This window comes from Heliangelus exortis, chromosome 22 (assembly GCF_036169615.1).
Source record: "Heliangelus exortis chromosome 22, bHelExo1.hap1, whole genome shotgun sequence".
Classification (NCBI taxonomy): domain Eukaryota; kingdom Metazoa; phylum Chordata; class Aves; order Apodiformes; family Trochilidae; genus Heliangelus; species Heliangelus exortis.
In genome coordinates this window covers 1824575-1842456 of record NC_092443.1, presented here as the reverse complement: position 1 = coordinate 1842456, position 17882 = coordinate 1824575, and the positions used below count along the sequence as shown (strand labels likewise).

Sequence of the window (17882 nt, the reverse complement as noted above, 5' to 3'; positions counted from 1 at the left end):
CAAATTTCACACCTCATCACACCACAGTTGTATGAGACTACAGAGAAGAAGATGCTGGACTATGGAACAAAGTGAAACTGGGGACACTTGAGGGACACGAAACTCTCCTTTCTCCCAGCTCTCTTGCTCTCTCTTTTTCAAACCTGTTGAACAGCAGGATGCTCTTTTATCCAAAGCTGCAGCTCGGTGGTGATGCAATACCCGAGGGAATGCCCCTTCCCCTTCCAATCACTGCTGCCTTCCAGCATGTCCAGGAGTCCTGCCAATGGGTCCTCCAGTCCTGCAAAGCCCCGCCTGATTTCTTCCTGAAGCTGAGATACAAAAGCAGATTGTCATGTACAAAAAGATTAGTGAATCCTCCCTTCCCTCAGCTGAACACAAAGCTTTATTTTTTTTTTTTTTTATTTAATCTATTCAGAGAGGTAACTGTTGCTATTCAGCCACCATCCGCGCCTCCAGTGACTTTTCATGTCATTACAGATTCCTTCATGGCTCACTGCACCTCAAACCCAATGGGAAAAGCAGCAATTGTCCACACTAATTATCCCATAAAGACAGAGAAGTTGTTCTGTGGGGCAGACAAAGGGGCTCGGGATTTGGGGGAGGAGAAGAGAAGGAGTGAGCTGGAGAACGGGGTGTTATTAGGAAAATGGCAATATTTAAGGTAGATAACTGGGCTCTAAAATCCACTCACCTAACAGACCTAGAAATAATAAAGCATCTAAACCCCTCCTCCTCATTTTTGTGCCACCAACTTTCAGCCACTGCAGCCACAATGGCACAATGCTCCTCACTGTAACAGGAATATTTGGACGTTATCAAAATTGGTTGGATTTTACACAAGAGCTTAAAAAGAAAGAACTAGCAGAGCTCCACCTCTGTCAGGCTGCCATCCTGCACACCTATGAACCTCTTTCTACACAAGAAGAAGGGTATTGGCTGCCAACTACCCCTGCCACTGACTGTCAGGCACTGCCCACCTCCACTGGGAAGGGGCTCGGAACATGGGAATGTTCCTATGGCATTAGGAATCCCAGGGTGATGTGTTTAGAAATGTGGAGGAACTGGACATTCACTTTGTGAATGTTAATAGGCTACTTACTACCCATCTGGGAGAAGTGATAAATTAGCAGTACTGAGCAGTATCTTTATAATGTTTACATTTGAAGTAGTTTCCAAGGAGCCTGGGGGGTTGGCAGGGTGAAGAAGTGGCATCCTTCAGTACCCACAGAGGACCTTTCACTGCAGGGTACATGTACCAGCGTGGAGCAAGGCAAAAGCAGAGACAGAAAACAAGAAATCACCAAGAGCAGCTGCTCTCTTTTTTTTCTGGCAAAAAATCAAAATCCAAAAGATGCTCATTCCTGCTTGCAGCCAGCACTTGTAATTTACTGTATATGATGGCCTCGCTTGCAGCTTCCAATGGAAACAACATAAAGTTTGAAGAATGACATGGAAAATAACAGAAAAATCTACAGCACATTTGCTAATGAATTTGTTCTTTTCTATTCATTGACAATATTTACTGGAAGAGAGTTATTTTCCATGGTGTCTTTCATGTCTGGAAAAACCACAAAACCTACGACAGAAACTTTTTCTTTCTCACTAGATTACCAAACGCAGTATGAAAAAAAATGATGACTAACAAAGATGTGACTTTAGATAACAGATTTCTCTCTGTAAGTATTTTTCCCTGTGGCAAGAATTTGGGATGTTAAACAAAGGGCTCCAGCTTCACTGTGAGATTCAGCAGCAGGAAAAGGCAAGCTCTTATCCAACCACAAATATCCAACACAACAGCCAAAGGAAAACAAAGCAACTCACCAACTCAATCAGACTGTTTATAAAAGGCCCCCCTTGTCCCTCTGAACCCCCAAGCCCACCTCAGCACATTTAGACTGGGCAAGAGCTTCCACCCCACCTCTCAGCTCCTCCTTGGGCATTGGCAGGGTGGGCTCCAAGGTTGCATCTCCAAACACCACTGCCAGGAGCAACCACTGTTGTTGTCTGGCCTGCCTTGACTCTGTACCAGCTAGACTCTGACAAACAGGAGTAAAGTCTCCTCCAAAACCTCCTAGCAATCTGAAGGTTACAACCTGTGGTATGTATGGTTTGAGGGGGAAAAAATTAGAGAAATTAAAAAATGGCATGAGACACCTAAATCAGAGAGGAAAGAGTGTTGTGCTGCCTGGCTGCTCTCTCTGCCAGGGAAGGATTCCTCTCAAACGTGTAATTGCTATTTCCATTTCAATTGAATCCCATGGCAGGGAATACTCCTTGGGGGATTTCTACAGCCTGACAGATCATGGGAACAGGAAAATTTTGCTGATGCTCAGACTACACAGACTTCATTCAGCTTCGGTTCTTTATTTCCAGTTACACAGCTCAGGGCAGTCTGCTGATGCTTCCCAAACTGTTTTTCCTATGTAGAAAATGACCACTTCTTACAAGCCTGTTCCAGAACTGAGGTCACACTGTGGTCAGGTACCCTTCTGCTCATGGTCAGTTGAGACAGAGGGGCTGAGATTCACCCCAGTAACCAAACTGCACTGACTACAGCCTGCCAGGGGCCAGGGACCTCCCTGCCATCCAAACACCAATGGAGCAGAGCAAGTCCTACTCAAGTGAACTCCCCTTGGTTATTTGAGATGGAGGCTTGGATGCTGGTGGGCTTGGAAAACAGCACAACTCCACAGCAGCTGCCTCTCAACAAAGTCTCTGCACAAAAGTGCCAAAAACAAAGTGTGTGCTGAAGGGTGGCAATGCCCTGAGCCTGGATTAACCAACCTCAGGGACAGCGTGAGGAGCATCCAGCAGAAACCACTGGGGACATTCCTGTGGTCCTCACCTTGGAGGCTGCTGTGCCACCACCTGGTCCCACTACAATCCTCCTCCTCCCTGTGCTCTCCTCCTGGCTCAGAAATGCATCCTCCTGAATCAGAAATCCATCCTCCAGGCTCAGAAACCTGGATCTGCCCATGGGGACACAGACCTGCCCCACAGGGAGCTGCAGCTCTGCAAAACCACAGGTCTCCCTGGGATCACCATTCCAGAAACAAAGGGAATAAGTGGAGCTGCAGGGTGACTCATGGGGATCCTCCACATTTTCCGCCCTCAGCAGGAAAGCTGTGGTGATCTCTGCCCAAGAACACATCAATGGGAGGTTTTGCCTTTTTCAGAGTATTTTTCTTCACAATCCATACACATCCCAGGGTACACAGTACAGAAATTTTGACGATTACTCTTTCCTACTGTTGTTTTGTGGGATTAGCTGCCCTCAAGACCTAACAAATAATATTTTTTTTTCCTCCAACTGTAACAAAACATGATAAAAAACTCAAAGCTTAAGAGTTGCTGAGCTCAAGTCTATGTTGGTGAGTGAAAAGACACCTCTCACACTGGGCTACTCCTGTGCTGCAGACTGTCAGGAATGGAAAGTCTAAGTGAGGCTGACAAGGATAATGCCTGAACACCCCAGGGATGGAGCCCATACACCCAGGTACACATTCCACACAGGAAACATTTCATGTGGATATGTGGTGAGCTGCAGGTTCTGGGGCTTTTGGGAAAAAAGTATCTCAGCTATGAACCTGTCTGAACAACTTGGAGTTAAAGATGGGAAACTCACAACTAAGCTGATGTATCTTGTGTCTCTGTTAGTTTTCAAGCTCCCAAATTTAGATGAAGTACATTTTGCTCCCTATGAAAAATCTCCATGTAGAGCTCATTGGGTGCTGTTTAAAAATGTAGCACTAATTTTAGACATAGAGTGTAAATTGCATTCACCACTCTAAAAGGCAAAACCAAACTAAGCTGGAAAAAATGATAAAAATACTTAAAATATGAAGGCTTTGATATTATTCCACTTGGCAAAGAGGCCTTTTCTTACTGACTTCAACCCTCGTTTTCTCAGCTACTAGAAATTTTCTTCTCCCTCCCTCCAAGAGCCTCTATTTAAAGGATTAAAAAGTGTTTAAAAGAAAACAAAAGCAACTTTGAATTTTTTTTTTCCTCTGTAACTCAGCCCTGTAAACTTCAGCTCTTTTATATGAGCCCCTGAGCTGCTCCCCATCACACAGAGCTACCTTTTCTTTTCACATCTTGCTGCAAATGCAGAGGCTCTTCCCCTGGGTGCTGGAACTGAAAGCAGTCATGAAGAATTGCAGGTCTGATCTAAGTGTTCTGTGTCTGGACATGCTCTGCATGCAGTTATGAGCTGCAGCACGGAGGGGAGGCTCACCCTTACCTTCTTCATCTTTTTCATTGTCCAGAGAGGCTGAAGGGTTTTCAGCAACAGGAGTGGGTCCTGGCCTGGAGGAGGGGAAAGAAAGAAAGAGGGAGAGAGAGAAAAGGGGGGAGAAAAACAAAACAAAACAGATTTATTGGCTCTGTACAGGCAGCCTGGACACACTGGTGCATTGTTTCACTGAAGAGAAATCAGCTCTGTGCCACTGTGTTTGAAACCACCAACCTTCCAACTGTCAGTCAGGATTAAAGTGCTAAAATCCCTCACTCTGAAATCCTAACAAAATAACAGACATCATCCATGCATGGCTTTAACTAAACACCCACAAGGAGCTCAAATACTGAAAAGCTGTATTGCTGCATTTACAACTAAATCATGCTGCTGCTATGCATCAAATACATCCCCAGCAGTCCCCCCCCTCCTTCCCTTTTAATATTAAAATAAAACTGTCCTAGAAGAGCAGGTATTTTGCACAGGTTGGAAAGGATCACCAAGATGTTAATTTTTAATGAAACTATTTGAATGTGTTAACCTCATCCCACCCCCTGAACTGAAGATGCAAGTGGGTGACTCTATGGGCAGATCCCTCAGGGCAAGCAGTGGGGCAGCCATGGGGCTGCAGGCAGGTTGGGCTCTGGAGTGGTTCAGGAGAGGTGAAATGAGGCTGTGATGAGTGGCAAAGCTAGGAAAAGAGTGACTGATTATTTCAAAATAAGGTTATTTGGAATTTTTCTCTTTTACTTTTGAACTGGCATTCAGTTGTTCATCTTTTATCCTTCACCATGCCAGTATGATTCATCACACCATTATTCATCACACCAGTATTTCTGAATCAAATGTTCAGGAATATTTCATTTTATAGCCAGGAACATTTTTGATATCTGGTTCTATTCATTTCACAACCATTTACTCACAAAGCCATGACTCAGAATACTCTGAATTAAAATCTTCTACTGCACCAACAGTTTAAAGGTGAACAATGAACTTAAAAATCTGAATGAGTTGTTCAAAACCACTCCTCATATATTAAGTGCTCCTCCTCTTCTGTTTTCATAAAGCCAAAAGAAAAATGCTAAACTGACAAGGAAACATCCTTTCAATCACCTTCTGTGTTCTAGGGTTCCTAAATGGCTCCTTTCCAAATGCTAACTTTTCGTGCTTAGTATCCCATCTCACTTCATATTTCAGGTCACAAAAAGCTACTCCAACTGTGAAAAGCTCTACCTCGTCCAACTCAACTCTGAGCACTGCATTTATAAAATATTTTAAGTAGCAAGCTGATTACTGGTTGAGCCAAGAGAATGATAGTATTCCCACTATCCCCTAACCTCTGGCAAACACCAGCCAAACTGAAAATGCCACATTTACAATTCTTAAGATAATATTTTTTCTCATCTCTGGTTGTTCTGAAATCTTGAACCCTCCAAACGCTGCCTCTTCTCAGCTACTGCTTCTGCTTCAGAAAAAAAAAAAATAAAAAATCTCTTTTTAGAACGAAACAGAAGAAAATCCAGATCCCTACTCCTACACAAAATTAGCAACTAAGAGTCAAATTCAGCCCATGTGTGTTGCACATGCCCACATTTGTACTCACTCTCCCCTTGGCTTGACTCCCAAATAAATTTATACACACACAGGAAAAAAAAAAAAAATCAGAATGCAACCCAGTGTGTAACCAAACCCACTGTAAATCTGCACAGTAATTAATGCAGTGAACAAGCTGGAATGATACAGGAAATGAGAGCAGTTAGGAGAGCCATGTTTCACTTCTGATACAGCCAATAATTCATCTTGTTAAACAGCTTTCTAAAACCTCAATCAACAAAACGAGCCCATTTCTTATGTGACTTTTTCCTACCTTACCTCCCTGAATCTGCAACCCAATCTCACCAGTTTTCAGTACCCAGGCTCAGGGAAACCTCTCCTCTCCCTGCTCAGTTTTAGAGGACTCAGGATGCTGCCAGCAGGCAAGCACAGGGGGGTAGGAAACAACCCCCCAAATCCTGGACTGAAAAGCACCCATGGTGTGGTTATCAGGCCATGGGCAACCACCCCCCTCCTGGCATGGCCTGACCACAAGGAATTTGCTCTCTGTTGTTCAGTCTGTGCCTAAAAAAGAGGCCAAAATGGGGATGGACCAAGGAAAGAAAACATTGAAATACGAACTGAGGTACAGTGCTGCTTCCTTCCTCACCTGGCAAAGCCTGGGAGCTGTCTGAGGACAAAATGTCATCAGAGGAAAAGCATCACAAAATAACCCAACTCTGACTCCTGGAGCCAAACAGAAATTAGACACCAAAGCAGGAATATGCCCAGTCCCACCTGAGTGGACAGATGGGTATGGTGGGTATGGAGCTGCTGTACCTGCCCACCCTCCAACTAGGTCAGGAGATAGAAATATGAAGGTCCACATCATTCTGCCTCCTGAAAGAATTTAATAATTTATCTTTTCTCTCTCCTGCAGGAGCTCTTTGGGGGACTAGAATCTTCAAGGTTCTCCTGGCACCCCAAAAAAGTAAAAAATTAGTGTCTGTCGTGGACAATGAAACAAAAAAAAGGATTGTTATGTTCCCACTGGAATACCAGATAGGTTCCTGCTCATCCACATCCAAAAAAGAACTGGGAAAGCAGCAGGAAACTGATGTGAGGATACCCAAGGGAAAAGGACAGGACCTTACAAGGACTTTCATAAGCCTCCCAAAACAAGTCTGGAGAGCAATGATTGCTCAACACAAAAGGAAGAGAAGAAGAAATACAAGGGAAAAAAGAACAAAGCAAAGGGACTGAAAACCAAATGGTGGTAACTGAACCACAAGTGCATCTGGGATCAACTCAGAGGACAAGGAAAGGGAAATTCTGGAGTAACCTCCAGATGCTGTAGCAGGAGCAAGAAGCAGGAATTACTAAGATACACATATTAAATGAGTGACAGAACAGTGCCTGAAATGTAGGGATAAGCCAGGAAAAGACCTTCCCATGTCATACCAAGAACACTCAGAATCTCCACCTCTGAAGAAAAGTCAAATTCTGCAGACTCCTACATCTGAAGGTGCATCCAGCTCTTAGCAAGGGTCATGCAACCAGCAAAGCCAACAAACCAAGGACAAGGCCACGTAAAACAGTGTAAAAAAAAAAAAAAAAAACAGCCTGGCAAGTAGGAGAGCATCAGCTCTCTGCTCCCTGCTGCAACCAGCTGAGGACAGGCAGGCTGACCTGGCAGGATGGAGGGGCTGAGGTCTGCCCCAGGCATCTGATCCCAAGATCAAACTCAAAGGGAAAGTGCTCAATCCAACAGTGACAGCCCTTCACAGCTCAAAAAAGGGGGTTTTAGACCATTAAATATCTGGCAAAGCTTCACAAAAAGCAGGTTCTAGCACTGTGGTGGAGATCTGCACCCACTCCATCCAGACACAAATGACCTTGATCTCTTAATCTGAAAGTTTCTCCAAATAGTTTGTTCCTGTTGTAACATTTTTCACATTACTGTTATTTCCTTTCAACATTTTTCATCCCGAAAATAAATCTCCTCTGCCCCGAATCTGGTCCCAAAATTGGAGGAGATGGTAAATCAAATCTTTTCCAGTTCTCAATATATGTGGTTACATTTCAAAACCATATAAACCACAAGGCTTATATTTTTGAGTTAGAAAAGTGCCTTTGAGGAAAGCCATAAACTACTTTCTGTTCATTCTCCTTTTCTTTTGTGCATACATCACTCAAAACCTGCTGTGATCACAACAAAAGCTGTGCCCGTGGGCTGGTGAGGTAAAGCAGTGGTTTTGCTATTGCATCCTTGCAAAATTCTGCTGTATTATTCACTGGTTTTTTTTTTTTTTTCTGAAACAGCCTGGCAAGAGAAACCCACTTTTGGACTGAGGCTCCTGGTGTGTTTTGCATGGGGAACGTGAGACATTCAGCCCCAGAGGAGAAATTTACCAATGAAAAAAATCTCTCAACACTTTTTCTTTGTGTCAAAAGCCATTAAAGGCCCCATGGCCCAAGACCTGGAAGAATTACAGTCAATTAATTAAAAGATACAGAATGGGAAAAAAAAAAGTGGCTAAAATGCAGGATTACACCCCCCATCCAGCTGAAATTCATGGACAGAAAAGGTCAAGAACAGAATGCTAATGGTTAAGTCTTCTCTAGGCAGACAGCTCACACCTCTGCTTTGCAAATTAACAGGATTTTAATAAATGTTGAATGGAATATATAATAAATCAAACTACCCAGGAAACAATCAGTGCATTTTTACTTTTATCTATTGTTCTGGGTGCCTTTCACCCCAGTAAATCCCTGAAATCTGTTCTCAGTGAAAACTTCTGTGAATCAATTTCTTCTGTGAAATTGAGTGAATTTCTGTGAATTTGAGATACTTTTCTGCAAGGAAAATCAAAGTTCCAGATATTTCTGTCTCCATGAGTCTGTAACTCACACCAAGTGTATGTTTAATGAGTAGAAGAGCAGGCAGTGCACAGCAAAAATAATGCAAAAATGAATGTATGAATTTTCTGGTGAGGACTTTTGTGTTGCTAGGGACAGGCTGATTTAATTCAAAAGTCACAAAATCCCTATACAGAAACTCACATATTTTTACACCTGCTAGGCTGTCTTGCTGTGCATGCTATTAATGAGCACATATAACAATTCAGAAAATGATTCCATATGGAATTTCTCTTGTGCAATGACATTTAAAAGACACAAACCCAACTGGAGAATACAGAGTATTATGCAATACACATTGTAAAATTCTGGGTTGTAATAATAATTTTTAGAAAGCCAGTAGATAAAAGATGGAAACAAAAAGCTGCTCTATTATTTTTAAATAAACAGAAAAACTTCAGGCAGCAGGACATGGCAGTGCCATTCTCATTTTCCTCTGTAGGAGGCTTTTCCAGTGATTTGTTCTTGGTTTTCTCTGGAGAGAGACACCTGACATTCTGCATAACTATGTGGGTGGAGGTGTCATGCATGGTACAACAGTCACCAATCCAAAGGCTTATGATACAGATTAATTAATTAATCACTTTTTAAAACCCATTCTGCAGCAGTGTCTGGTCCTGCCACAGCACCCCTCGTGCTGCACACTCACCTCCAAGAGACACTTAACACTGACACAATCCAAGAGGGAAACCAGGCCTCCCACAAACCCAGGAACAAAACAGGGATATGTCAGAAATTCAGAGGATAAGAGACCACCCACTGCCCCAGAGCATCCCTACAGGGCACATTCCCCAGAGCTGTCAATTGGAGGCAAACTTCTTGCTTATTACTGGTTCTTTTGGAAGAACTGCTCATGTGTCCATCCTAGGTGTATCCAGGTAAAATACAACCTTGCAGCAACACCAATGTCATCCTTTTCCTTGGCTTCTGGGGGCAGGGGGACTGTGGGGGGTAATTGGTGCATCAGAAGCTGTTACAGAGGCAGGAGGTGGCTTTCAGCTGGTCACAACTTGATCAATGCAATATCCTGCAAAGTGGGTTCATCAGCATCCCAGCTCCATCTGCCTTGCACCCCCCCATCCTCTGTTTCTTATTGGGAACACATGTTGTGAATGACATTTAATGGCATGGCCGTAATTTGCCTGGATTTTTCCAAACAGTTCCAAGGATCATGTTTCCTACATCTCCCACTCTGTGTCCACACTGATATGGGACACATGTTGAGAAAGCCACCATCTCTGCAAACCCAAGGCCACTTTTTCCCTGCTCTCATTCAATTAACCTTCTGAATATGAAAGTCACCAAGGGGTTTTCTTAGTAGACACAGCACTGGATCAAATAAGTTATAACTGGGAGTGAAGAAGTAAAAACAGTTGTTTTTGTCAAAAAGAATCAAAAACTTAGCAGGCAGCCAAGGAGGCAGAGCTCCAAAATACCAAGAAAATCTGGGAAGAAGAGCAGTACCAAAGGAAGAGCTTTAGCACCTATGGCCCTGGGCTACCTTGTCTTCAGCAGCTCAGTCACATCCAGTTGGCTTAAGGGAGGCTGAGTTTTTTCAGGAGCATCAATCAGGTTCAAATAACACCATGACCCAGACAAAGCTCAAACACATCCTTCTCCATCCCTGCAACTTACTTTGAACTGTAAACTGGCACCACCTTGGGGATGGGAGGGGTTGAATTTCCACTGACTAGAGGGGGTCCACTGCTATTTCAGGTGCACCTGCACCGAGAGGGTCAAAGGCTCTTTAAAACTTTCTCATGACGGAGTCTGTGCCTCTGGAAAAACAGATATTTCCAGGAATGATAACAGTTCTTTTCCAAAAACACTATGACTAAGAAGTAATCACTTGGTGATTCATTCCAACCTCCACAGACAGCACTGGTGAGACTCCCTCTAAGAATTAAGGTCCCCAGAGCTATTCCCTCCCAGGGAAATGTCTCGGTAGCAGCATCTGCAGACAGGCAGAGGAATGCTGCCTGATCAATTTAAATGTTAATTACATCCCACCACTGAATCCTCCAGTGCAAGATTTACAAGAGGATCAGATGTCACTAAACTATTTCATTTCAGAAGCAATAAATTGCTCTGCTTTAGCACAATTTCCAAGGCTCCAACACTCACTCTCCATCCCCGCTGCCAGCTCCTGAGCTGTGTCTCCCACAAAGGGCAAATACACTTTTTAAATGCAGAACTACATGGGTTGAGATGAATTCAAACACCAAGGAAATGAAGCAACTAGACGGAGAGGGTCCTTCTTTTTAAGGTATGTCTGGCTCACCCCAGCCTTTGTCTCAGATTCCAGTTTTAGCTCCAGCTTTCTAATCGACAGAGCTTTGAACTCCACCGCCCAGAACGCTTCAGATCTCAGAAGGGAAATAACCACACACACAGCTACCACAGTCTTAAAAACTCCATACATACACCACACACCTCCCCTATAATTTTAACATTAAAGGTTTTGCCTTTTGGGAGGTCTGCGAGTCCAGGTTTCCTGAAGGAAAAGCATCTGTGGCTTGTTGCTCCAGTTCTTTGTTCACACATTGGGATTCACTCTCTGTACTAACACAGTGGAAGCATTGGCACCAGACAGAAGGGGGAAAAAACAAGGAGGAAAAATAACCCAAAACAGCACAGGTTTTTTTCTCCAGCCCTGTGATACCTTCAGATGCCTGACAGCTCCTGCCCCTTGCCAGAGGTGAGGAAGTCTGTAAGCCATGGCTGCCTTTCCCCTGCATCTTTCTACAGCAGATGAGGTACACCCTGGGTGAGCCAGGGGTGTTCCCTACACCCTGAGTGAGCCAGGGGTGTTCCCAACACCCTGAGTGAGCCAGGGGTGTTCCCTACACCCTGAGTGAGCCACGGGTGTTCCCAACACCCTGCCATGATATGGTCCAGACAATGATTCAAACTGCAGAGTCAAGTTGTGTTTCAGTCAAGAGGGAAGGGAGCTCAACCCCAACACCCCCCTCCTACCCCAGCTCTTTCCCTGTATCAGATGCTTTATTTCAATTCATATGAGACAGTAATTTTACTCATCAGAAAACATTTTCCTTTACTTTCTGGGGGTTCAGCATCTGGAAGCTTTTCTTCTCATGGTTCTTTGTCATCTTTCAGACAGGTTTGATTTAAGAGCAACATCTAATTCAGTGATGTACCTGGCATGTAGCATGACAGCAAGGGACAGGCCAGAGATTCCTGAATTGCAGTCTCTGGTTTTGATCTACTGAATTAATATGACAGCATGCAACATTACATCACACGCTGAGCTCTACTAATTACATTTTCTCTAATAAAGCTTATCATAAACCATCTTGCTAAGCATTCAATGCTCATTTCATGTTTCTCATTTGATCCTTCTAGAGAAAAAGCTGGAATTCCTCAGATGCCAGCAGCTGAGTTCACCCCTCCCTGGGATCACTGTGTCAAGCCATACCTCAGTCTATTCTGCTGACTACATCTTTATGGAAAAGTCAAAACAGAGAGAGCAAGCAGAGATTGGGCCGAAAGGTGAGAGGCAGAACACTGAGAAATTGCCATGCTGGAGAGGAGAAAGGGAAGTGAAGATAGTGGGTAGAGTAGAAGTGTGCTGAAAGCAATAGAAGTTTTTCTAGAAAAAGAATCTGGTCTTTCTCAATGGCAGTAAAAGTCATTATTTTACTGAGAGCAAAAAAGAACCCTTTCATTCTGAGAAATAGGAGTTATGAAAACATAATAGGAAACCTCACAATTTCACTAATACATGCTCTACTTCTCAGTGAGTCAGAAGTTCACATTCTTCTAATGCAACTTCCCAACTGAAAACAATCCCCACACTTCAAGCACAAGAATAATAAAAGACACATATGCTTCTTATAAAACAATCCTTACAAATAACCATGGGTTTTGTTTTCATAGTGGATAAAATTCATCATTTCCCCCCCAAAAAACCAGAGATCAAATAAAAGGCACTCTCATTAAACTAAAAGCCTCGCTTCTCTGAGCGGAGCAGCCGACAACATTTTCCTCTTTATTTTCTTAGCACTTTTTGCCAATGAAGAGAAAGAAGAATTGCTGACCAGCCCCACTGTGCCTGGCTGCAGGCTCAGGGCATCTCCACCCCAGGACTCCCTACAAGGACCTTTTTACCCCCAGCCCACCCCAGCCCCACAGGCACCCACATTCCTCTCCCACTCAGTGCTCAGACACCTGAACAGCAACAACTTCTGGGCACTGCACGTGGTGTGTGAGCAGAAGCTGCCCCTCAGATCTCCTGCCAGCTACAGAAATAAAAATGAAACCTCAGGAAGGAGTTACAGAGCTTTGGGAACACCCTCACACAGTGCCCATGATGAGTTACTCTCAGGGAGCAGAATCTCCCCTCCCTTCCACTCGTGAGGATCCCACAGACTGCAGTGGGGTCACCCCTCAGCCTCCTTTTCCCCAGACTGAACAATCCAAGTGACCTCAGCCCCTCCTCATAAATCATCCCTTCCAGACCCTTCACCATCCTTGTTGTGCTCCTTTGGATGCTCTCCAACAGTTTGATGTCTTTTCCATACTGTGGTGCCCAAAATTGCAGAGTGGCACAGGAGAGCATCTCACACCATGGGTCTGGACATCCATGTGGGTCACCACCTCAAAGAAATTTTTGGATGCTTGCAATGCACCCTGGCTTGGCAAGATCCCTGCACCAATTTTTACAGAAGTGGCCATTCTAAAAATAATACAAAGAAGTTGCTTTCTAGGCAGGTAATGAAATACAGATTAATAAAAGCCTAAAAATATAAGAGTCATTAACCTTTTGCAAGGAATTTGCACCACTTTTAATGATTTCCTCATCTGTTAGATGGGTTATAACCTCAGTATCACAGGTTATTAAAACCAAGATGACAACACAATCCCTGGCACAGGAGGTCTCAAGAGTTGGGAACTGAAGGGAGCTGGGGCACAAACACCTCAGTGTTGGGCAGGGAAGGGAGTTTTGCTAAGAGTAGATGTGTAGGAATTACCTACAAATTCTTCTGTTTTCTTCCACATCTTCAGTCTGAGCAGAGGGGGAAGATAAAAGGAAGACAAATCCACCAGCAGTATGTGACCTCTTGCTCCCAGATGCTGAGTGACAGTGTCCTGCATCACACCTGCTGGTCCCCAGCTGCCTTCCTGAGCTCTGGCACTGGGAAATTTCCCTCCTGTCAGAGGGAAATTCACTTTTCCCTCTGCTGCTCCTTCTCTGGTCTTTCCTTCAAGGCACAGGCAGCAGTGATATCTCCCTCCAGGCCATCAGGTCCTGGTCACAGCTGGCTTATTTTCTGTCCCTCAGGATGTTTTCAGGGGATGATGTCTCTGGCACTATTACCAGCTTTGGGCACTCCTCCTTTTCTCCTGCATGGGCAGAAAAGCTACGAGTAACAACTCTGCTGGAAGAGCAGATGTGGCCACCTAGATCCACCCTCTCCTCGGGCAGTGTGGCAAACCAAACAGATTTGCTTTAAATGTTAATTTGAGAAAATATCATTCTTCTAATAAAAATACGGCTCATAAAGGAGCTTTTCACCCTCTCTTCAGGTTACATATAGTGTAATTAAAAGACTCAAGTAAAGGAAGTGGAGAAGACCCATTAGTGAATGCTGAAGAAATTGCAGGCTGAGTGCAATTGCTACTTTGCTTTCACTGAAGGAAAAAAATGGTAGAATTCCAACATTGAAAAATCCCTTCTTCCTATAGCTGATTACATCTCAGAGTGTTACATTAAAACTCCCTCTCAAGTACTGATACTCAACATTGTCACAGAAAGCAAGAATCTTCAAGTGTGTTCTTCATAGGTATCTCTGCTTATGTTGCTGCTTTGGAAAATCCCACCCTGAGGTGCCAGGAACAGTTCCAATTACTCCAAAATGTGCCTCAAATGCTGGATCTGCTGGCTCCATGCATAAAGCTCTCCAGCTCATCTTCAAGTTTCTGCAGCACAGCCTTTTCCCCAAGCTGGCCCAAACTCTTCTTCTCCAGGACACATCCCAGACATCATACAAAGGCTCAGGCTAAAACTTACCCAGTGCTCCACACACTTGTCTGAACATCTTGCCTTTGATTTTTTTCAGTGTTTTTGTAACTAGATAAAAGGCTGAATGAAAGACATCACTGCTACTTCAGTCAGAAGTAGTGATGGCTTTTTATTTGCAAAATGTATAGGTGCATCCTCTTGGATAAAATAAAAATCAAGCCTTTGAGAGGTCCTACCAATGATGTGTGAGATTATAGCTCTTGGGAGGTGAAGTAGAAAAGAAAGGGTACCTGTCTGCTCACCACCAGCATGTTTGAGGAGATTTGTTGGTTTCTATGGCAACGGGGAGGGTAAGGTGGCTGCCTGGTTACTACCGGGACTGACGCACATCTCAAACAATCGTTCTCTTCCTGTTCGTATGACATAAGAAAAACAGGATGCTGAGAGGTGTTTATCTGAATGAGCGAGATAAGCAAAGCCACTGACATTTCTAAAAGTATAAGATTTAACTAACAAGATGCTATAGATTTTCTGTGGGAAAAAAAGAAAAAAAAAAAAAACGCCAAAAAAAACCCCAACTGCTGCACTGCTGAATGTGATTCAATTATGCATGGAAAGATCCTTTCCCTCGGAACCGCAGGAAGCAGTTGAGGAGCTGTTACATGAGCCATGAATACCAATGGAAAAGTCCTTTTAGTGGGAGATACTGAGTTACACTGCTGAATCAAAACGGAGAAAACCAGCTTAGTGTGCAACATCCTGCCACCTCCCCAAAAGCTGCTCAGGGCCCCCCGATGGGGTGGGATCCACAGAACCAGCCCCACTTCTACACAGGGACACCGGGCTGGATTGTAAAGCTGCCTTGGCAATGAGCACCGTTTCTCAGGCCTTTCACTCAGTCCCAGTAATCACTGCAGGTGCTTTGGAGCATTTTAAACATCCATCAGAGCCTGAGAGAGAACCTTGGAGCTCCTAATTATATTTTCATCAATGAAGGAACCTGCAACCCAAGTGATGCTGCAGGGTTGGGTGCTGCAATCACTGCTCTCCACTGATCAAGGTGGTGCAGCCCAGCAGCACGTTCCAGTTGAATGCTGAAAACCAGCTCGTGTCCAAGGCTGAGCTCTTTTTACAGTCCTTACTGGGAGCATTTCATCACTTTCTTGCAAGTCAGTGAAGGGACCAAGGCACACCCCAAAGCAGCAGTGCTGAAGGAACCACCATCAGAAAGAGCTGCCAACAGTGGGTGTTACTTCAAAGACAACAGCACTCCACGCTTGTGTTTTTTTTCTTTTCTTGCATTGAGCAGGTGCCGGTTTCCTTAAAAAGCTGCACCTCAGGCTATAGTCACAGCTTCTGAGGCAGGATGCTGCTGCACTTACTCCACAGAGGGGCAATGGGAACTGAAGCTCTTTACCCCAAGTCTCCCAGAAGCGAGCAGCAAGAACAGGTGCACAATTCTGACCTCCCTCATTTTCACATCAGTGTGGATCCATCTGTTTTAACAACTCCTTCTAAATTATTGTACCCTGGTGTCAGCATTCTGGACACCCAGCATGTAGCTCCCCCAGTGAAGGATCCTCCTGGGTGGAAAGAGACCACAGGGACTCTCAACCTTGCCCATGAGCTATGCCTGGAGCTGCCACAGCTCTGTGCAGCCTCCACTCACCCACTGTGATTTCAGCTGCACCAATCCCATCTTCTCAGGGCTACTGAAAAACCACACCACAGTCAGGATTTCAGTTGCAAGTCAGTTCTTTTGGAGCAGCCCTGATTTCCTACAGCCCTTCAGGAAACAAGGGAGAAGCTTTGCTACCTGTGTCATCATTATCAGAAGACACAGATTGGAGTAAGAAAGCAGATTTCTGCTTGATTTTATGTAAAGTGGATTTCTCCTGGCTTTTATGTAAATTTTGTTTTCCCGTTTGCTGCACATATTTAAGTCAGTATCAAAGGAACAAAATAGAAACCCAATCATTGTCTCTGGCTTGGCTGGCTTACAAATCAACTCCCAGCCTTTAATTCTAGGAAGTGGGTGACCACGAAGTCTCCCGGACAGCCCAAGGCCCCCTCTTTCTATGGAACTCACTGTTTGTCTTGGAAGTTGTGAGGTTAACACCGTCCCATTCAGCCTGTGGGGAATGTGGGGCAGATGGAAAGAGGGAAAGACAAAGATGGACAGAGAGACTGCAAAAGACTGAGAGACAAAGAGCAGCGGCAGGATGAAAGAGCATGGAAGGAAGGCACGACCCAGCCAAGCCAAACAAAGTTTTCCTTGAGTGATTACATCTGCTGGAGAGTCTGCAGCTTGCACTCTCTGCATTGCTGAGAAATTCTGTTAATTGTGTCTAGGACATTTGAAATATCCCAAGAAAAGCTCCTCTGTAATCATGAAAGCTCTGAACTGCGTCAACTTTTCAAATGCTGAATTACTGATAGCTTGCTACGTGCTTCTTGAAGTCAAAGCTGAAAATTGCTTTACAGAAGATTTTTCTGGGGCACAGAGAGAAAACCAGTAACAAAATCTTTTCTTTTTCCCCCCAAGAATAAACAAAACAATTTAGAAAAATTCTTCTGCTTTCCTGTGTCTGCGTGGCTAAGTACCAAGAGCATCCAAAGAAAAGGAAAAGAGAGACCTCCTCACAATAGGCAAAAATAAAATAAAATCAAATGAATGATCTCTAAGGCCAAAGCCTCCAATTTTGTAAACCAGAACCACTCTCTGGAAGTCAGCAGGGACAGTGGCAATAAAATAAAATACAGATCAGGTTTTGCTGGGCCATTGAACTGACCCAACTCAGTGAAGGGTCCAAGGTAGCAGCACTGAAATGAAGGGGCTGATTTCTGTACCCAGGGCTGGGGATGTGAGGGAGAAAGAGAGAGAGCAAGATCCTTCCCTTGCAGTTAAGCTGCTAGATCAGTCAACACTTGCATTTGTTCCACTCTGTCAAAACCCACTTCTTGTCTTATAATGCAGAGATACAAATTATTAATTATATAATAGGTGTCCTGTAATGACCTCCAAGTAACAAGGTACAATGTTGAGTTTTACATGTTCTGCAAACAAGGAGGCTCCAACTTCAGGTAAAACTCATACATCAGCCACAAAACAGGATCCTGCTGCAGCTGAGTACAGCCAGGCTGAAGCTGAGCACCTGGAGCTGGAGTTGCAAGCACTGCTGGAAGGATGCAGATGCACAGATGGATCTC

General features: G+C 44.2%; 1 protein-coding gene across 4 annotated transcripts in view; it reads right to left on the bottom strand.

Moving 5' to 3' along the window:
* EXD3 (exonuclease 3'-5' domain containing 3) overlaps positions 1-17882 on the bottom strand; it is a 216441-nt gene that overhangs the window by 150446 nt on the left and 48113 nt on the right. For all 4 annotated transcript variants that reach the window (XM_071766068.1, XM_071766072.1, XM_071766070.1 and 1 more), the window contains 2 exons: positions 4247-4311; positions 144-311 (listed from right to left, as the gene is read on the bottom strand). In XM_071766068.1, the coding sequence (XP_071622169.1) occupies positions 144-311; positions 4247-4311 (233 nt within the window). The remainder of the gene's footprint in view (positions 1-143; positions 312-4246; positions 4312-17882) is intronic.